General features: G+C 38.7%; 1 protein-coding gene across 33 annotated transcripts in view; it reads right to left on the bottom strand.

Annotated features, from left to right (window-relative positions):
• LOC105488506 (protein tyrosine kinase 2) overlaps window positions 1–21,927 on the bottom strand; it is a 357,242-nt gene that overhangs the window by 258,795 nt on the left and 76,520 nt on the right. For 17 of the 33 annotated variants that reach the window (XR_011606671.1, XM_071067741.1, XM_071067723.1 and 14 more), the window contains one exon: window positions 21,150–21,467. The exons of 15 other annotated variants lie outside the window; for them this stretch is intronic. Coding sequence is in view for 16 of the 18 variants with exons in the window: in XM_071067741.1 (XP_070923842.1) it covers window positions 21,150–21,249 (100 nt within the window). In the remaining 2 variants the exon portion in view is untranslated. Of the gene's footprint in view, window positions 1–7,981; window positions 8,001–21,149; window positions 21,468–21,927 lie in introns of those variants that run through there. One more of the 33 variants, XM_071067737.1, reaches the window with a different exon arrangement.

Raw genomic sequence — 21,927 nt, 5'->3', positions numbered from 1 at the left:
TCTCTAGCCTGACTGCCCTGGCCAGAACTTCCAATACTTTGTTGAATATGAGTGGTGAGAGAGGGCATCCTTGTTTTGTGCCGGTTTTCAAAGGGGATGCATCCAGCTTTTGCCCATTCAGTGACATTAGCCGTGGGTTTGTCATAAATAGCTCTTATTATTTTGAGATATGTCCCATCAATAACTAGTTTATTGAGAGTTTTGGCATGAAGGGGTGTTGAATTTTATTGAAGGCATTTTCTGCATCTATTGAGATAATCATGTGGTTTTTGCCATTGGTTCTGTTTATGTTATGGATTATGTTTATTGATTTGCGTATGCTGAACAAGTCTTGCATCCCAGGGATGAAGCTGACTTGATCATGGTGGATAAGCTTTTTGATGTGCTGCTGGATTCAGTTTGCCAGCATTTTATTGAGGATTTTCGCACTGATGTTCATCGAGGAAATTTTCTTTTTTTCTTGTGTGTCTGCCAGGTTTGGGTATCAGGATGATACTGGCCTCATAAAATGAGTTAGGGAAGAGTCCCTCTTTTTCCATTGTTTGGAATAGTTTCAAAAGGAATTGTACCAGCTCCTCTTTGTACCTCTGGTAGAATTCAGCTGTGAATCTGTCTGGTCCTGGGCTTTTTTTTGGTTGGTAGGCTACTAATTACTGCCTCAATTTCAGAACTTGTTATTGGTCTATTCAGGAATTCGACTTCATCTTGGGAGGGTGTGTGTGTCCAGGAATTTATCCATTTCTTCTAGGTTTTCCAGTTTATTTGTATACAAGTGTTTATAGTATTCTCTGATGGTAGTTTGTATTTCTATGGGATCAGTGGTGATATCCCCTTTATCATTTTTTATTGTGTCTCTTTGATTTTCTCTCTTTTCTTGTTTATTCATCTGGCTAGCAGTCTATCTTGTTAATCTTTTCAAAAAACCAGCTCCTGGATTCACTGATTTTTGAAGGGTTTTTTGTGCCTCTATCTCCTTCAGTTCTGCTCTAATCTTAGTTATTTCTTGTCTTCTGCTAGCTTTTGAATTTGTATGCTCTTCCTTCTCTAGTTCTTTTAATTGTCATGTTAGTGTGTCAATTTTAGATCTTTCCTGCTTTCTCCTATGGACATTTAGTGCTATAAATTTCCCTCTGAACACTGCTTTAGCTGTGTCCCAGATTAACCTTAAATGTAAATGGGCTAAATGTCCCAATTAAAAGACACAGACTGGCAAACTGGATAAAGAGTCAAGACTCATTGGTGTGCTGTATTTGGGAGACCCATCTCACGTGCAAAGACACACACAGGCTCAAAATAAAGGGATGGAGGAATATTTACCAAGCAAATGGAAAGCAAAAAAAAAAAAAAAAAAAAAAAAAAAAGCAGAGGTTGCAATCCTAGTCTCTAATAAAACAGACTTTAAACCAACAAAGATCAAAAAAGACAAAGAAGGGCATTACACAATGGTAAAGAGATCAATGCAACAAGAAGAGCTAGCTATCCTAAATATATATGCACCCAATACAGGAACACCCAGATTCATAAAGCTCTTAGAGACCTACAAAGAGATTTAGACTTCCACATAATAATAGCGGGAGACCTTAACACCCCACTGTCAATATAAGACAAAATCAACAAGACAGAAGATCAACAAGGACATTCAGGACTTGAACTCAGCTCTGGACCAAGTGGACCTAATAGACATCTACAGAACTCTCCACCCCAGATTAACAGAATACACATTCTTCTCAGCACCATATCACACTTACTCTAAAACTGACTACATAATTGGAAGTAAAACACTCCTCAGCAAATGCAAAAGAATGGAAATCATACCAAAGGGTCTCTCAGACCACAGTGCAATCAAATTAGAACTCAGAATTAAGAAACTCACTCAAAACCTCACAACTACATGGAAACTGAACAACCTGCTCTTCCTGAACAACTACTGGGTAAATAAGAAATGAAGACAGAAATAAGTAAGTTATTTGAAACCAATGAGAATGAAGACACAACATACCAGATCCTGTCTCTAAAAAAAACCTCAAAATTACAAATAATCCTGTTTTAAAAATGGGCACAAGATCTGAACAGACATTTCTCACTAGAAGACATACAAAAGGCCAACAGGTATATATGGAAAAAATGCTCAACACCACTATCATCAGGAAAATACAAATTAAAATCACAATGAGATACCAACTCACCTCAGTTATAATACCTATTACAAAAAAGACAAAAAATAACAAGTGCTGGCAAGGATGCAGAGAAAGAGGAACGCTTACACACTCTGTTGGTAGGAATGTAAAGCTGTATAGCCATTATGTAAAACAGTGTGGAAGTCTCTCAAAAAATCAAAAATAAAATATACGATCCAGCACTCCCAATACTGAATACATATTCAAAAGAAAGGAAATCAGTATATTGAAATGGTATCTGCATCCCCATTCTTATTACAGCACTATTCACAACAGCCAAGATATGGAATCCACATGGACAATGTGGTATATATACACAATGGAATATTATTCAGCAACAGAAGAACGAAATCTTGTCAGCTACAGCAACATGAGTGGAACCAGAGGTCATTACCTTAAGTGAAATAGGCCAGGTACAAAAAGACAAATATGGCATGTTCTCATTCACAGTTAGGAGCTTAAAAAAAGTGAATCCCATGGAAGTACAGAGTAGAGTGGTGGTTACCAGAGGCTGGGAAGGGAAAGGGTACAGGGGATAAAGAGAAGTAGGTTAAGGAGTACAAAAATATAGTTAGAAGGAATAAGTTCTAGTATTGGTTAGTACAGCAAGAAAATCAGTTAATAATTTATTGTATATTTTAAAATGAGAATTGTAATGTTCCCAACACAAAGGAAAGAAAAATGTTTGAGGTGATATCCTAATTACCCTGATTTGATCATCACATATTGTATTCAGGTATCACATATACCTCAAAAATAAGTACAATATTTACATACCAATAACAAGTAAATCAGTGAAATGAGTTACTTGACACAATGTCTTAAGAAACTCACATTTATTAAGATTGAAGCCTATACTAAGAATACCAGTGAAGACCGAACAAGCAGATCTCACTGTTTCTACTATTTTCAGTACTATGAAGACAGTTGCTCAATCCGATTTACCGAACGAAGAAGACACAATCGGATATTCCAACTGGTCCTAGCGAAAAAATTTATATTAGACATTCCAACACATGCTTGCTTTATCTTGTGCTGGTTCAATCTACTAACCTGTTGAATAACCACTCTGGTCCTTTCTGCCCTCTTCTCTGAGTCAGTATCCCTTACTTAAATGTTTAGGACCAGAAGAGTTTCAGATTTATTTTTCAGATTTTGGAATATTTGCATTATACTCACTGGTTGAGCATCCCAAATCAGAAAATACAAAATCCGCAATGCTCCAACAAGTTTCCTTTGAACATCATATTGGCGCTCAAAAAAGCTGAGTATTTGGGAGCATATCGAATTTCAGATTTTCGGATTAGGGATACTCAACCTGTACCATCTTCCCTGGCCCTGTATAATTTGCCTTCCCCAACAATCATAGAAATTGACAATCCGTCCAACTGCCTTTTTTAAAAAACAAAACAACAACAACAAAAAACAAATTAAAGGGTTTGTGGCAACCCTGCATCAAGCAAGTCTATGGGCATCATTTTTCCAACAGCACATGCCCACTTTACTAAATGTGTTACATCTTGGTAATGCTCACAATTATTTCAAACTTTTTCATTATTATTATTTTTGTGATGCTGATTCATGATATTTGATATTTCTATTATAACTGTCTTGGGGTGCCACACGTGGCACCCATGTAAGATAGCGAACTTAGTTGATACGTGTGTGTATTCTAACTGCTCCACCAACCCGCTGCTGCCTCATCTCTCCCCATTCTCCTAAGGCCTCCCTATTCCCAGACACAACAATACTGAAATTAAGCCAACTAATAACCCTACAACGGCCTGTTAAGTGTTCAAGTGAAACAAACACTCCCATACCTCTCACTTTAAATCAAAAGCCAGAAATGATTAAGCCTAGAGAAGAAAGCATGTCGAAAGCTGAAAGAAGCCAAAAGCTAGGCTTCTTGTGCCAAAAAGCCTCATTGTGAATGCAAAGGAAAAGTTACTGAAGGAAATACAAATTTTACTCCACTGAATACACAAATGATAAGAAAGCAGAACAGCCTTATTGTCAACACCGAGGTTTTGGTGGTCTGGATAGATCAAACAGTAACAACATTCCCTTACCAAAGACTAATCCAGAGCAAGCCCATCTTCAATTCTATAAATTGAGGTAAGGAAGCTACAGAAAAAAAAGTCTGAAGCTAGCAGAGGTTGGTTCATAAGGTTGAAGGAAAAAAGCCATCTCCATAGCATAGAAGTGCAAGATGAAGCAGCAAGTGCCAGTGGAGAAGCCATACCAAGTTGTCCAAAAGACCTAGCTAAGATCACTGATTAATGTGGCTACACTAAATGACACAATGAAGAAGAAATTAGAAGATGCCATCTAGGACTTTGACAGCTAGAGGTGAAGTCAATGCTTGGCTTCAAAGCTTCAGAGGACAGGCTGACTCTCACTAGGGGCTAATGTAGCTGGTGATTTTAAGTTGAAGCCAACACTTATTTCCCATTCTGAAAATCCTAGGGCCCTTAAGAATGATGCTAAATCCACTCTGCCTGTGCTTTATAAATGGAAGAATAAAGCCTGGATGACAGCGCATCTGTTTATAGTATGGTTTACTGAATATTTTAAACCCACTGTCGAGACCTACTGCTCAGAAGAAAAGATTTCTTTAAAAATATTACTTCTCATTTACAATACTCCTGTCATCCAAAAGCTAAGAGGAAGACGTACCAGAAGATGAGTGTTTTCCTGCCTGCCTAATACAATGCCCACTCTGCAGCTGATATGGTTTGGCTGTGTCCCCACCCAAATCTCAACAGGAATTGTAATCCCCATGTTTTGAGGGTGGGAACTGGTAGGAGGTAACTGGATCATGGGGGCAGTTCCCCCATGCTGTTCTTGTGATAGTGAGGGAGTTCTCACGAGACCTGATGGTTTTAAAAACGGCAATTTTTCCTGCACTCTCACCTCTCTCCTGCTGCCATGTAAGACATGCCATGCTTTCCCTTCACCTTTCACCATGATTGTAAGTTTCCTGAGACTTTCCCAGCCATGCAGAACTGTTGAGTCAATTAAACCTCTTTCCTTTTAAATTACCCAGTCTCAGTTTCTATATAGCAGTGTGAGAATGGACTAATACAGCAGACTGTGGATCAAGGAGTCATTTGGACTTTTATTTAAGAAATACATATAGCTGCCATAGATAGTGATTCCTCTGAAGGATCTGGGCAAAGTAGCTTGAAAACCTTCTGGAAAGGATTCACCATTCTAGATGACATTAACAACATTCGTGATTCATGGGAGGAGGTTAAAATAGCAACATGGGCTGGGCGCGGTGACTCATGCCTGTAATCCCAGCACTTTGGGAGGCCGAGGTGGGCGGATCGTGAGGTCAGGAGTTCAAGACTAGCCTGGCCAACATAGTGAAACCCCATCTCTACTAAAACAACAACAACAACAACAACAACAAAATTAGCCGGGTGTGGTGGTGGGCACCTGTAGTCCTAACTACTTGGGAGGCTGAGGCAGGAGAATTGCTTGAACCTGGGGGGAGGCAGTTGCAGTGAGCCAAGATTGCGCCACTGCCCTCCAGCGTGGGCAACACAGCAAGACTCTGTCTCAAAAAAAAAAAAAAAAAAAAAAAAAAAAAAAAAAAAAGGCAACATAAACAGGAGTTTGAAAGAAGTTGATTCTAACCATCACAGATGACTTTGAGGGGTTTAAGACTTTATTGGAGGAAGTAATTGTAGATGCGGTAGAAATAGCAGAAAACTAGAATTAGAAGGGGGGCCTAAAGATAGGGCTGAATTTCTGCAATCTCACGATAAAACTTGAACAGATAAGGAGGTTCTTCCTTATGAATGCATGAAGAAAGTGGTTTCTTGAGAAGGAATCTACCAGTGATGAAGATGCTGTGAACATTGTTGAAATGACAGTAAATGATTTCGAATATTACATAAACCTAGTTGATAAAGAAATGGCAGGGTTTTAGAGGACTGACTCCAATTTTAAAGAAGTTCTACCATGGGTAAAATACTACCAAACATCATCGTGATATACAGATTCGATCAATGCAGTGAATTTCACTCTTGTCTTATTTTAAGAAATTGCCAAGCCACCCCAACCCTCAGCAACCACCACCTTGGTCCACATCAAGGCAAGACCCACCACCAGCAAAAGATTGACTCACTGAAGGCTCAGATGATGAGTAGCCTTTTTTTTTTTGGTTTTAACAATAAAGTATTTGTAAATTACGGCATTACTTTTTTTAAAAAAAGTAAGAATGGTATTGCACACTTAATATTTGCTCTACTGCAGTGGTGTGGATTCAAAAGCACAATTATCTCGGAGGTATACTTGTACCTAGAACACAGAACTCAACCCTGGGCAGTCTAGCTCCATCAACCTCGCTTCAGCTCAACTAAGCCCTGTTGCATCTGGGCCTACTGGGTTTCTCAATTCTCCTGAAAACCCTGTTACTAGAGGTCCATATTGCTGTGTGGCAACACACAGATGAGTTGCAGCAACTTCCCATCATCACAGTACTCAGCCAAAAGCGAGCTGCAACTTACTATTGCAAAGCCATCTGGCTTCATTTATTCATGCCTCTCATGAATGTGCCACACCTCCCGCAGATTACATTCTAAAAATATTTATTGAGCCCCCTACTATACTAGGCTAGGTACTGCAAGAGGTGTGCCCATATAGAAGGTAAATTAATTTAAAATACATATATATAATCTCACTCTAAAAGTTTTTAGCCTGGTAAGGAAACAGACAAACACATATACAAAATTAGTTACAAATGTAACAAATATTATTAAAAAAAACAATTGTAATAGGCATTATAAAGAAAAATATCAAAATTGTTACATAATTATTACAATACATTATGCCTGCACTGATGCTAGAAAGAACGGAGGAGGAGTAGAGGGCCTGTGAGGAAGTCAGAGAGGCAGCTAAAGGGGTTCCACGATTTGGGAACCTTCAAACCAGAAACCCTTATCCTTTGGCTTGGGGAAATGTTCTTACATAATTTCTTTGAGGCTGTTTTATCCTTTTTTTTCTTTCTCAGTTATAATTACAAACTATTTTCAACTCTTATTATTTGTATGCTAGACCTTCTGGATTCATCATCCTATTTTCTTTTCTCTTAAATTTGTCCTTTCTTTCCATGTTCTGGGAGATATCTTTGACATTACTTTCCAATGTTTCTACAGAGTTTATTTGTGCTTTCTTAAATTGTCTTATTCTTTGGACATAATATTTTCTTTTCTTGAGACAGGGTCTCACTCTACTGCCCAGATTGGAGTGCAGTGGTGCAATCATGGCTCACTGCAGCCCTGACCTCCCAGGCTCAAGCGATCCTCCCACTTCAGCCTCCTGAGTAGCTGAGACTACATGTGTGCATCACCATGCCCCACTAATTTTTGTATTTTTTGGTAGAGACGGGGCTTTGCCACATTGCCCAGGCTGGTCTCGAACTCCTGGGCTCAAGCAATCCACCCACCTCAGCCTCCCAAAATGCTAGGATTACAGGTGTGAGCAACCGCGCCCAGATAGGAGTACTTTTGAAGACTCCTACTTGTCTTTCCTGGGTGCAAATCTCTCAGCTCTCTGGAGATACTAATATTTTTCTTTTAGCTTCCTTCTGCTTGCTGTTTCATCTTGTTGCCCACAAGTTGTTTTTTTCTGTTTGTTTTGGTCTCACATTTTGAAAACAGAGGCTGTCTTTAAATATCTGGCTGTCCATCCTTGGCTTAAAGCCCTGAATGTGAGCACAATGTGCTGGTGGTTGGGCTAAGCAGAGAAGTAGCCTGTATTATTAGTCTGTTCTCACGCTGCTGATAAAGACGTACCTGAGACTGGGAAGAAAAAGAGGTTTAATGGATTTACAGTTCCACAAGGCTGGGGAGGCCTCCCAGTCACGCTGGAAGGCAAGGAGGAGCAAGTCCCAACTTACATGGATGGCAGGCAAAGACAGTGCTTTTGCAGGACAACTCCTCTTTATAAAGCCATCAGATCTTGTGAGACTTACTCACTACCACAGAAACAGGACGAAAAAGACTTGCCCCATGATTCATTTACCTCCTACCAGGTTCCTCCCACAACATGTGGGAATTCAAGATAAGACTTGGGTGGAGACACAGCCAAACCATATCACAGCCCTCAGAAGCGGCCAATTCTCCTGATGTCCAAAGTGAGCCCTTTGCTAAGACCAGTTTCCAAAGAAAAGAACCTTTCAGTCTCTTGCCAGGATTCCAGAGGCCAAGGAGAGAGAAAACATGCCAAATCTCACTTAATTCTCAATTTTGAGTATAAGAATGCATTCAACACACTATGTTTTACCAGAAATTTTCCATAGTAAAATATGTGAAACTGGGCCGGGCACGGTGGCTTACGCCTGTAATCCCAGCACTTTGGGATGTCAGGGGTTTGAGACCAGCCTGGCCAACATGGTGAAACCCTGTCTCTACTAAAAAGCAAAAATTATCTGGGTTTGGTGGCATGTGCCTGTAATCCCAGCTACTTGGGAGGCTGAGGCAGGAGAATCACTGGAATCCAGGAGGAAGGGAGGGGGGAGGGGAGGGGGGAGAGGAGGAGGGAGGCGAGGGAGGAAGGCGAGGGGGGAGGCGAGGGGGGCAAGGGGGGAGGGGAGGGGGGAGGGGAGGAAGGAGAACCTCTATATGCAGACAACCCACAGTAAGGAAAATAGATAATTTATTACAACAGCATTTCAACTCTTAAGGCTTTGATGACTTTAAGTGGTTAAGTATATCCCTCAGAATTTCAAGACGAAATTATCTCTACCTTGAGCCATTATGTACTTTCCATGAGCAAGACCCTACAGATTACAGGACAGCTAAAACTTCACCTAAATCCCCAAAATAAAATTTTGAAGAAGCAAGCCCAATCTAATATTTGAGCCTACAACTGAAGACGGTAGAAATTTTAAGGAACTAGCACGTATCAAGAAAAGCTTTACAGGTGGTGACGTCTGAATAAGATCTTGAAGGGCAGCGGTACCTGTCATACAAGGACTGTGCTTAGCCCTCACAACTATACAACTCTTAAGTCACCACAAGTTCCATATCTGTAAAGTGGGAGTTGAAATAATAAAGTGTTTACCAAGATACATGAAACAAAGTTAGCATTCAACAGACAATAATAGTTGTTAAAGAAGGATGAACTGAATTTTCTAAGGCCAAGAAAAGGGGAATTCAAAGTAGGAATATGCTTCAAACAGAAATCTACTGAGACCCTCCCATGGAATCATTAACTAGTCCTAATCAACATCTTTCCTGTTACCCCTCACATCTTTATAAATGGTTGTCAAAAAAGGAAACAAAAGATGACTATTCTTACTATGGTAACATCTGGTATATTTGAAACGTATTCATAATCCAATAACCAAATTAGGCACAAATGTTCCTTTAAAAATTTCTCCTAAAGCTTGTCCTATTAAAAAAAAAATATGGTTTTTTTTCTAAACTGAAAATCTACCATGAGTATACAACTCCATTATGAAGTTACATAAAAGTTAAAATAAGAATATACAATAGTCAGGATTTGTTACTGTCTCATTGATTCTGCCAATTCTACAAAACAGTAAGATTTTCACAGTCAAAAAACAGTATTAACATATATGATACTCTAACAGTATTTTGTTTCTTAGAAAAATAAAAGAGTAGGGGAGGTAACAAAACAGACCTTGAAGGAAATACAACACTCTAGCATCACCCACAGAACATCTCCCTCCCTGGTTAACAAGGTCCTGGATTTTTCCCTTGCCTTTTTTTTTAACATCAAAGACTACACACATCTCTCAACATAATATTTTTTGGCCAATATAAATTTATATCTTTAAAACTTCATATATAATTTTAAACAAAAGTATGTATGGAAAAGTTTCAAGTTACAATCCAACTAAATTTTGTAGGACTTAACTTGTAGAGTCTCATAATCACAGTTTGAAAAGGAGGCCAAAAATCAGAAAATTAAGGGACTCCAACACTTGAAAGTGACTGCTATAAGAAGTCTTCCTTCTACAGATACTCTAATACTTCCTATAATCCCAAACAGAGGAATTAAGAATACAGCCAATGGGAATGCAAACGAAGTTCTAGTTTCCCATTTTCCTACTCTAATTCATCAACCACTGAAAGAACATCATCCAGAATCTTCCCAGCTCTATAGTCACACGAAGTGACAGGACATCTCAGTAACTTCTTGGCCTGAATTGCCCCATTCTCTCCAAAACCATCTGCCCCATTCCCTGACCAATTACAAGGACTGCTTCAAGCTCTTCACCTCCTTCCTCAACTTTCTAAAGGCCTCAAATCTCATTTCATAATTATAGGAAATTGGTTTGTTTGAGACAGGGTCTTGCTCTGTCGCCCAGGCTGGAGTGCAGTGGCGTGATTACGGCTCACCGCAGCCTCAACCTCCTTGACTCAAGCAATTCTCCCACCTCAGACTTCCAAGTAGCTGGAACTACAAGTGTCACACCACTATGTCCAGCTAATTTTTTTTTTTATTTTTTGTAGAGCCGGAGTCTTGCCATATTGCTCAGGCTGGTCTCAAACTCTTGAGCTCAAGCAATCCACCCACCTCATCCTCCCAAAGCACTGGGATTACAGATATGAGCCACAGCACCCAGTGCTTTTTTATTGTAGGTTTTTGTCTGCCTTTTTTTTCTGGCAATTTTATTTCATGCTGTATTGCTTTATCATACATTGTAATATTTAGTGAACAGCAGGCACATTTTCCACATACAAACAACTGTTAACCATATTGTCTGGTAATCAGGAAACAATGTTTTAAATACTTTTCAATCTTACATTTTAGATTTTGTTCACATCTAGTCTTTACAGTTTTTTTAGAAACTGGTTTAATGTTTTTTGCTGATGTATATAATTTTCCCTTTGCAAAATAGAAAAATGCTTGATTTTCAGAAATGCAATGTTAAGTGTGAGACACATTTATAGTCTGATTTTAATAGTATAATTTATAAAATACACAAATCTTAAAGTGAACAGCTCAATGACTTTTAAAATACACATATATACATACGTGTGTACATTTATCTCCACCCTTATGACTACCACCCTAGACCGAGATACAGAATATTTCCATCAATGTTTTATTTTCATGTTCCTTTCTAATTAATACTACCCCACCGAAAGTGCTACTATTACTATCACTATAATGTTTTTCTTAAACTTTACATAATTAATCATATAAATAAACATAAAAAGGGAACATTTTCCAACTTATTTTATTAGAACACCAGTACCTTGATATGAAAACTTGATAAAATGATTACAAGGAAAAAAATTACAAACAGATATCCCTCATAAACATAGGTACAAATAATCTGCACAAATTATTATCAAATCTAGCTATATAAAAATAGAATAGGCCAGGCGTGGTGGCTCATGCCTATAACACAAGCACTTTGGGAGCCTGAGGCAGGAGGCTCTTTTGAGGCAAGAAGTTCAAGAAAAGCCTGGGCAACAAAACAAGACCTCGGCTCTAGAAAAATTACTAAAATTTAAAAATTAGGCAGGTGTGGTGGCATGCACCTATAGTCCCAGCTACTCAGGAGGCTGAGGCAGGAGGACTGCTTGAGCCCAGGAGTTCAAGGACATAGTGAGCTATGATCATGACACTGCATTCTAGCCTGGACAACAGAGTAACACTCTGTCTCTATAAAAGAAAAAAAACAAAAAATCAGGATAATACATCATGATCAAGTGGGGTTTATCTCAGCAACACAGATTGTTTTAACATTAAAAACGAATTCATAATTAGTACAGTGGCTCGTGCCTATAATCCCAGGTACTCAGGAGGCTGAGGCAGCAGGACTTCTTGAGCCCAGGAGCTTGAGATCAGCCTGGGCAACATATTAACAACAAGACCTCATTTCTCAAAAAATAAAGATAAATACAAATTTTAAACACCACAATTCATCACATTATAAAAATTAAAACAGAAAAATTCATATGAGCAACTGGATACAGAAAAAGCATTAGACAAAAATCAACAACCTCTCATAATAATAATAAAAAAAAGAAAAAAAACCTCTCAGAAACCTAAGAATTAAAAGCAATCTTTTTCAATTTGAAAAAAGGTATCTGCCAGGCACAGAGGCTCACCCCTGTAATCCCAGTGCTTTGGGAGGCCGAGGCAGGCGGATCACAACGTCAGGAGTTTGAGACCAGCCTGGCCAATATGGTGAAACTCTGTCTCTACTAAAAAATACAAAAATCAGCCGGGCTTGGTGGCATGCGCCTGTAGTCCCAGCTACTTGGGAGGCTAAGGCAGAGGAACAGCTTGAACCTGGGAGGCGGAGGTTGCAGTGAGCCAAGATCACACCACTGCACTCCAGCCTGGGCGACACAGCAAGACTCCGTCTCAAAAAGAAAGAAAAAAGATATCCACAAAAACAAAACAGACAAAACTAAAGTTAACATACTTAACACTGAACATGTTCTCCCTCAGGGGGAAAAAAAGGAAAATCTGTCTCCTCTCATCATTTCTCAATACTATAATAGAGGTCCTGGTCAAGGCAAAGACACAGATGAAGATATAAAAGTCAGAAAACAAAACGGTTTTTATTTGCCAATAACACATTCAGATTTATTTTGATTTTCTATACTCAAATCACCAGAACTAATAAGTGAATTTATAATAAGGCTACAAGATAAACTAGTAAGACGATCTATTTCTATACACTAGGCCAAGAATTGTAAAATTAAACTTTTTTTTTTCCCCACAGAGTCTCACTCTGTTGCCCAGGCTGGAGTGCAGTGGTGCAATCTTTGCTCACTGCAACCTCAACCTCCCAGGTTCAAGTGATTTTTGTGCCTCAGCCTCCTGAGTAGCTGCGTCTGCAAGTACATGCCGCCTCACCCAGCTAATTTTGTATTTTTAGTAAAGACAGGGTTTCACCATGTTGGCCAGGCTGGTCTCGAACTCCTGGCCTTACGCGATCTGCCCACCTCAGCCTCCCAAAGTGCTGGGATTACAGACATGAGCCGCTGAGCCCGGCCAGAAAACTAAACTTAAAAGCCAAAAATTATTATTTACAATATCATCAAAAACCACCAAGACTGCCACATTAAGATCTATTACACATTGCTTAGAAAAATTAAACAAGACTTAAATAACTGGGGCCGGGCGCGGTGGCTCAAGCCTATAATCCCAGCACTTTGGGAGGCCGAGACGGGCAGGTCATGAGGTCAGGGGATCGAGACCATCCTGGCTAACAAGGTGAAACCCCGTCTCTACTGAAAAATACAAAAAACTAGCCGGGCGAGGTGGCGGGCGCCTGTAGTCCCAGCTACTCGGGAGGCTGAGGCAGGAGAATGGCGTAAACCCGGGAGGCGAAGCTTGCAGTGAGCCGAGATTCAGTCACTGCACTCCAGCCTGGGTGACAGAGCGAGACTCCGTCTCAAAAAAAAAAAAAAAAAAAAAGACTTAAATAACTGGATATACAATGTCCATTACTGTATTGTTCAATATTGTTCGTAAGTCAATTCTCCCAAATCAATCCATAGATTCAACACAGCCCCAATTTTTGAAAAAGGGAAATATATTAGTTCAACTTATAAACTGCTGAGACTTCCTATCCACAAGCCTACAAATTCAACTGAACACTGTATCAGTAACAAAAAAATTAACCAAAATCTATGAGAATAAGAACATGGAAAATCAACCAAAAATATCACCAAATGAACCAAAGATTTCATTATTGTTTTAGTCAAAGAAAAAATTTACTAATCATTGGTTTCATTCCAACATCAAACTTCTATAAAACACTTAAAACATGACTCATTTTATACAATTTTTAAGAAAGAAAGGTATAATATAAAATAGGCCGGGCGCGGTGGCTCACGCCTGTTATCCCAGCATTTTGGGAAGCCAAGGCGGGTGGATCATGAGGTCAGGAGATCAAGACCATCCTGGCTAACACGGTGAAACCCCATCTCTGCTAAAAATACAAAAAATTAGCCGGGCGAGGTGGCGGGCGCCTGTAGTCCCAGCTACTCAGGAGACTGAGACAGGAGAATGGCGTGAACCTGGGAGGCGGAGCTTGCAGTGAGCCGAGATCACGCCACTGCACTTCAGCCTGGGCGTCGAACAAGACTCCATCTCAAAAAAAAAAAAAAAAAAAAAACAAAAAGAAAATAAATGTATTTTACTTTTTTAGGTAAAGAAGTTAATATACACCTAAATCCAATTCTAAAATTACGTAAGCTACGAATCAGTGACATTATAAAAATGTATACAAATAATGTTCAAATGCAAAATTAAAATAATCAGGGATAACTGTTTTAAAGTTAGATTTTTCTCTAACTGAACACTGTTAAAAAAAAAAAAACACACAGAAAACCATTGGATTTACAATAAATTCCTTGTGGTTTAAACAATTATAGATTAATCTGAAATCAAAGATTTGTCAACCCTTTACAAAAATCAGAGTCACTAACCCTTAAAGCACTAGAAAGACCAAGTTTTGGGTGTTTTTTTTAAAAATGTTTTATTTTAGGTTCGGGGTACACGTGAAGGTTTGTTATAAAGGTAAACTTCTATCATGAGGGTTTGTTGTACAGATTATTTCACCATCCAGGTATTAAGACTAGTACCCAAGAGTTATTTATTTATTTTTTGCTTCTCTCCTTCCTCCCTCTGCCCTCAAGTAAATCCCAGTGTCTGTTGTTCCCTTCTTTGTAGAACAAGTGTTTTTTAATTTCCACAAAAATCTCCATCACTCTCTCATTTGCTTCTAATGACTGAAACCTCTGTTGCTCCCAGAAGACAAGATTTAATTCATTCATCCATTTAAAATAAGAGTCTACCAGCCAGGCGCGGTGGCTCACATCTATAATTCCAGCACTTTGAGAGGCCAAGGTGGGTGGATCACCTGAGGTTGGGAGTTTGAGACCAGCCTGACCAACATGGAGAAACCTTATCTCTACTAAAAATACAAAATTAGCCGGGCATGGTGATGAAAGCCTGTAATTCCAGCTACTCGGGAGGCTGAGGCAGGAGAATTGCTTGAACCCAGGAGGCGGAGGTTGCATTGAGCCGAAATCGCGCCACTGCACTCCAGCCTGGGCAACAAGAGCAAAACTCCGTCTCCAAAAAAAAAAAAAAAGTCTACTATGTCTTAGGCAGTGGAAAAACAGCAATGAGGAGGACAGAAAGGCTTCCCTTGTCTCATAGGGTGCACATTTCACTAACGGACAGCAGCTAAACCAAAGAAGTAAATAAATAAACCATTAGGTATGTTAGATAGTGGTTAAGAGCAAATAGAAAGACAAGACAGAGAACCAGGGATGGGGTACAGTGACGGCAGGAGGATGAGTCCATTTTAAATAGTGGATCGGGCTGGGTGTGGTGGCACGCACCTGTAATCCCAGATTTTGTGAGGCCGAGGTGGGAGGATTGCTTGAGCCTAGGAATTTGAGACCAGCCCGGATGACAGAGCGAGACCATGCCACATACACACATAGGTACATACATACATATAGGGTGATCAAAGGAGGACACACTTTAGGGTTCCCATATAACTTACTGCCCAAACCAGGACACTCAGAAGGTTGGGAGTGGGAATGCTAAACACAAGGAACACCGGGTCAATAAGCATAATATGGGACATGTTGTTATTCTCCTTCACATAGAGGGTCATATTTGAGTAAAAACCCCACATCCAGGCTGGGCACAGTGGCTCATGTCTGTAATCCCAGCACTTTGGGAGGCCAAGGCAGGCAGATCACCTGAGGTCAGGAGGTCGAGACGAGCCTAGCCAACATGATAAAACCCATCTCTACCAAAACAAAAAACAAAAAAAGTTTGCAGGGTGTGGTGGTGGATGCCTGTAATCCCAGCTACTCAGGAGGCTGAGTCAGGAGAATCACTTGAATCTGGGAGGCGGAGGTTGCAGGGAGTCGAGATCACGCCACTGCACTCCAGCCTGGTGACAAGAGCAAAACTTGGTCTCAAAACACAAAAAAGAAACCTATCCACTGACAGCTCTAAAATTATATACAAAGAGGAAAAAACTGGGCAAAACCAGCAGTCTCTTCCCCAAATACTAATAATGAGGACCAGAAAAGAATATGAGATAAAGTTTAATACCCACTGCCTTATGTTTGTGGATGAGTTGATGTTACGAATATTCAAAATAGAAATGAAAAGGGAGAGTTCACCAGTCTTTCTGTTAAGACATCTGTTGAGAGAACCAGAATGAGGCATGTGTTTCCCACAGGAGGATATTTAAAGGCCAATTCACTCCTCTCATGGAGCTATTTTTAAGGAATGTGGATTAGAATAGATGGGCAAACTGTGGCTTGTTTCTAGCAGGCCTCACTTTTAACCCATGCCTGTGTCTCTGGTTAAACCACCACCTCGTAGGCACGAAGAATTGGAGAGATAGCCATAACCCCGTATCCACTCTGTTCTGGCCACAATGCCATTCTCCCCAGCAAGAGCCTTTGCTCTACCCATGCAATCGACTTGGAACTTTCTTTTCCCAAGTATCCACTTGGCTAACTCCCATATTTCCTGCAAGTCTTCAATAAAATGCACGTTTTCAGTGCAGTCTACACCTAGATATTCTATATAATAAGACTGTCATCTGACCTCACCTTCACCGTAACATTTAACACCTTCTATCACACTAACCAATTTATTTATTTATTATTTTTGTCATTCACTGTTTCCCCTCACTTGGAAGAATAACTACATGAAGGAGTAGGTATCTCTGACTCACTGGCATATGCCAAGTACACTGGGCTTGGCACATACTTGGTGCTCATTAAATATCTGTGGAATGAACGAATGAATGAATGAATGAATGAATGAACGAAAACATCTGAGAGTAGATGACACAGTACATATATCAAAATGCCAAAATTACATGAAATAGACAATTCCATTATGATCCTACCATTTTTCTATTTGGGTGTGTATGGCATAGTGATTAAGAATACAGGCACTACAGTTAGATTCCCACTGTTCAGAATCTTGCTCTGCCTTTTATATTAGCTGAGCAACAATTGTCAAGTTATTTAATCTATCAGTACCTCAATTATCTCATCTGTAAAATGGGGATAATGATATTTCCCATCTCAGACAGCTTACAAACATTTGTGAGAATGGGACAACATGTATGTTTTTTGTGCATGTTTAATGCTCAGAACACAGCATGGCATGTAGTATTTCTGAATAAGTTTTAGCTATTAAGAAACACAGCTCTCTTTTAAAATGCCATGATTTGAGGTAAAGCAGAAAGAAACTGTAAAATTGGCCAGGCATGGTGGCTCACACCTATAATCCTAGTACTTTGGGAGGCCAAGGCGGGTGGATCACTTGAGGTCAGGAGTTTGAGACCAGCCTGGCCAACATGGTGAAACCCCGTCTCTACTGAAAATACAACAATTAGCCAGGTGTGGTGGTGTACGTTTGTAATCCCAGCTACTTGGGAGGCTGAGGCAGGAGAATTGCTTGAACCAGCCTGGGCGACAGAGCAAGACTCTGCCATGAAAGAAAAGAAAGAAAAGAAAAGAAAAAAGAGAAGAGAAGAGAAGAGGGAAAGAAACTGCAAAAAATTCAGTGAGATATTAAAATAAATCTATAGGAATTAACAACAGCTCAAGACCAAAGCATCATTAGCCACCCACTATGGGCAGAGTGCTATGTTTAAACCCGGGGTATACACTTTTACTCTAAGAGAAAAAAGAGAACACAAACTCAACGAAATTAGAATGGCCAAAAGTTTGACATGGAATATTTATTTCTGACAGTTCAATGATCCTAAAACTAGATTTACCTACAAAACACTGTATTAATCACAAGATTTTAGCTCTGAAAGAGCCTTTTAAAATCAAATCTAACCCTATATAGAATTTATTCATTCATTAAAGTAATAATCGTTTATGTCAACTATTTGTCAAGAAGAAAAAAAACTGACACTATCTCTGTGAAGTTTATGTCTAATAGAAGACAGAAATCCAAAAAAGTATATAACGACAAATCACAGTAAGTGTTATACAATACCAGAAGAAAAGGATATAGGAGGGAACATTAGAGAAAACTTGGTTTAGACCGAGAGGAATGAGAGCACCGGAGTGAGATTCCCACGGTAATTTTTGCATTTTAATGTCAGTACCATGCATTCTACTCTGAGGTATTTTTCTTTGCACACTAGTCATTGATTCATTCAACAAATATTTCACAAACACCTAGTATGTGCCAAGCATATGGCAGTGAGTAAAAGATGAAGACACTTACTTCCTCATGGAGCTCATTTAAGCTGAGACCTAAAAGGTTAAGTAGGAGCTGGCTAGTCAGAGAATGCAGAGATGATGGCTCTAGGAAAATGCAACAGAAGGTATAAAGGCCTGAGAGGAAGAGTTTGGGGTGTCTGAGGCACTGAAAAGATAAAATAATTGTGCTATTAATGAGCAACAGGACAAAGGCCCAAACCTGGAGAAATCAAGAGATCAGATCAGGATTTAACAACCAAATCTCTGAAACTCTTTAGTCCTTCCCAGCCTTTCAAAAACATGAAATAAATAATGTAAAAACTGATATAATCAAATAACTCCCCAAACAGGACTTTCTGCACTTGATAGTCTTGCAACCTAAAATAACACTGTGAACATTTACATTTAATTCAATATTCTGAATCAAAACTGTCTTTAAACCTAGAAAATCATGATGTAGTTGAACCCATGTTAAAACAAAGTCCTTTTTAATACTTTAAAATATAATCTTCCTTGGATGGGACCTAAGGTGGATTCTTTACACCAAATTCAACTGCACAATGAGCTTGGTTCAAACGCCCCAGAATGCTTTAAGGATACCTTAAAGGTTTCAGTTCAAGGGATACAAATATAGTCTGCTCTATTATTTTTAGCTTGTCCTGGTATTTTATGTGTCTTCTTAAATTGGGACACTGCTGTGCTTTTTGAGGTTAATGTGACTGATAAAATCAAACGTGTGGTTTAGAATGTCTAACTGCAGATAGAGATTTGTGTATTATTTGGATTTGAGCTTTTTACTGTGTCTTTATCTACAAGTTGTAGCTTTTATACTTGAATATAACCAATTCAGCCAATTCCTATATACCAACATCTTTGTCCTTATCACACAAAGTTAACCAGCATAAAAACAAGGTTTCCTGCCTTCCTGTCCTGGTACAAGAGTAACATGAGGGGAGAGAGAGGAAGTTTACTAAGATAGTTACACACTGGGCAATCACAATGGAAGCAGTGTCTGCAGCACCAAGAAGGGACAGGACAACAGCTCCTAGGTTTTGTCAGAACCTCCTCTGAACAACTCAAAAGCAAAACCATGAGGAGATGGCTTGCTGCGGCCCTACACAGGAAACTGATTCTGACCCCTGACACGATCCCTACCTTTTCCCATCTTTTATATGTGTGAGCTCTGTTCTCTCTTACCCAACCCTAACCTCTATCATAATGCATATTTCAGTTAAAAATAGTTTTATTCATTTGTTCTAACAGCCAGCAAACTTAATTGAAAAATAAGTTGTTTCCATCAATCGCTTTGGGGTGAGTAAAAACACTATAATCTCTTTTCTTCCAAAGTTCACAGTTTTAAAGTCACACTGAATAAAAAGAAATCCAGTAGCTGATAATTTAATATCCCACTGGTACTGGATGTGTAGATCTTGAATCCAAGAAGGAAATCAGAGCCTTATTGTTAATCATCAGTGCTAACACAATGTTATCATACAATGGAGGTGGCAATATGCAAACGAACTCCAGCAAATCCAGGAAAAGATCAAAATTTTCAACAAGTATAGAATTCTTTGGCTATGAACACTATTGGTCACACTCACTTATGCTATACATTTCTGATGCTGAGAAACTAAAATTTTAAAAAGTTCCCATTCCCAAAACTCTTTAAAATCCAAGAGTGTGAATTTAACTCAGCAAAATATTTACTCTGAGTATCTAATTACACAAACAAGTGAACAAAGTGAATACTAAAATAGTTCTTATATCGCATGTTTTGTAAATGTTTAAAAGCCTAGGAAAGAATCAATAGATGACAGTAACAACTAAATAAAAACCATTTTAATGGTGAAACTGTAATTTGGTGCTAACACACCAATATCCCAGTGGTACCAAAATTTTTACCCCAAAAACTAAAATGAATCAGTTTATACCTCTACTTATAAAACCGCAACCTTTTACAACAGTGCAGCTTCCTCCTTTTAAAAATTTTTCCTAAGTGGAGTCACATTATATTTAAATATATTTGAAATAATAATAAAAAATATTTTTATTATATTCTTCATTAAGAACTTTATTTCCTAACTTATACATTCTCTACTACTGTAAGCAAAACAGCTGATCTGCTTGTAGTCAAGCACAAATTACATAGCATTAACTTCTCAATATGTTTCCCAAATACTGTCTTGAATGTTACAATGAAAATGCTGTATTTTATATTTACATTTTTATGTGAATAAAAACCCTAAAAACATTAAGAAAGAAAACTGTTTATGCATGGTATTCCTAAGCCCACCTTACAATAATATGGAGTTTCAAACTGAATATACAATCTTTACAGTGAGTAAAGAAAACTAATTTTTAAAGTAAAAAATACATGTTACTCTTTTTTCCTACAACCCTGTTTAAGTTAAAATTCCTTTTTTCCTTAAAAACTTCCAGATTACAGAATACATACAGATGTCTTAAATTAAAAGAAAAAATAAAACTATTAAGAGACATGGGACAGAACATTAAAAGATAGCTTAATGCACTTAAAATTCGTTTCCATAAAAAATATTTTCATTTACTATATGAAAAGCTATCTAATTGGTTTCATGTAATAGCTGTAAACCCATACCAAATCAATTTCCATTTTTCCTCAAAGTTTTAACCGTAAATATATTGAAATAAATTCTGAAAAACATTTATCTACCTTTTCGGTGCAAAAGCATGAATTTTAACAAAACTGAACGTATTTTTAAGTTATTTATACCTTTAGCCCAACACACTGGAAATGGACTACAGCCGCTTTTCTCCATATAGATGGCACCTGCTGGTTTCAGGGCCTCTTGGCCTGCCAGTTCCAACAACATACACCCAATCCTATAAGATCAAGCCAGGAGTCCGCACACAAAGTCCCAGTTCCTCGCTGTGATAGTATTTGCTTCGATCCACAAGCAAGACTAAGGTTCCCCTGTGTGCTCCTTTTTTCAGAGCTTGAAGCAAAATTTGGAAGGTGTTCCTTCTGTAATATTTTCCAGCAGCTTGAAGAATGCCTCTCAGTTACAGAATCTTCTCATGCTTCCGCAATCTGAAACACAGACCATCCTGGCTAGATTAAGCTACTGAACAGAATGAAACCAGCTAGTAATGTGACCCCACGGGTCTGTATTCCTAGATTCATTCAGGGAAGGAGAAAGAGGGAGGGAAAAGAGGGAGGAGAAAAAGAAGGCCAGTAGCCAGTAACTTATTAATATGCTAATCTCACCCTTCTATTCAATTCATCCAGCAGTCTTCTGTTTACAAAACTGACAACCGATTCTAAAATCGAGTAAGCTGCAAATCAAGTCTGACCCAGATCATGTCTGTAGGTGGCTTCTCAAACCATTTTTGTTTTCAAAGTCATGCCTTTGTCATTTTACTAACCTAATTCTTTATGACCTTAGAGTTAAAATAATTACTTTGATGAAATAAAAATCCTTTGTGGAAAAAAAATCCTGATCTATCTATGTCTCTATGTCCATAGGTACCCAAATATTTTCGTGGTAAAA

The sequence above is a fragment of the Macaca nemestrina genome, chromosome 8 (genome assembly GCF_043159975.1).
Source record: "Macaca nemestrina isolate mMacNem1 chromosome 8, mMacNem.hap1, whole genome shotgun sequence".
In the NCBI taxonomy this organism is placed as follows: domain Eukaryota; kingdom Metazoa; phylum Chordata; class Mammalia; order Primates; family Cercopithecidae; genus Macaca; species Macaca nemestrina.
Note: the sequence above shows the minus strand (reverse complement) of the source record. Positions and strands in the feature narration are given on the sequence as shown.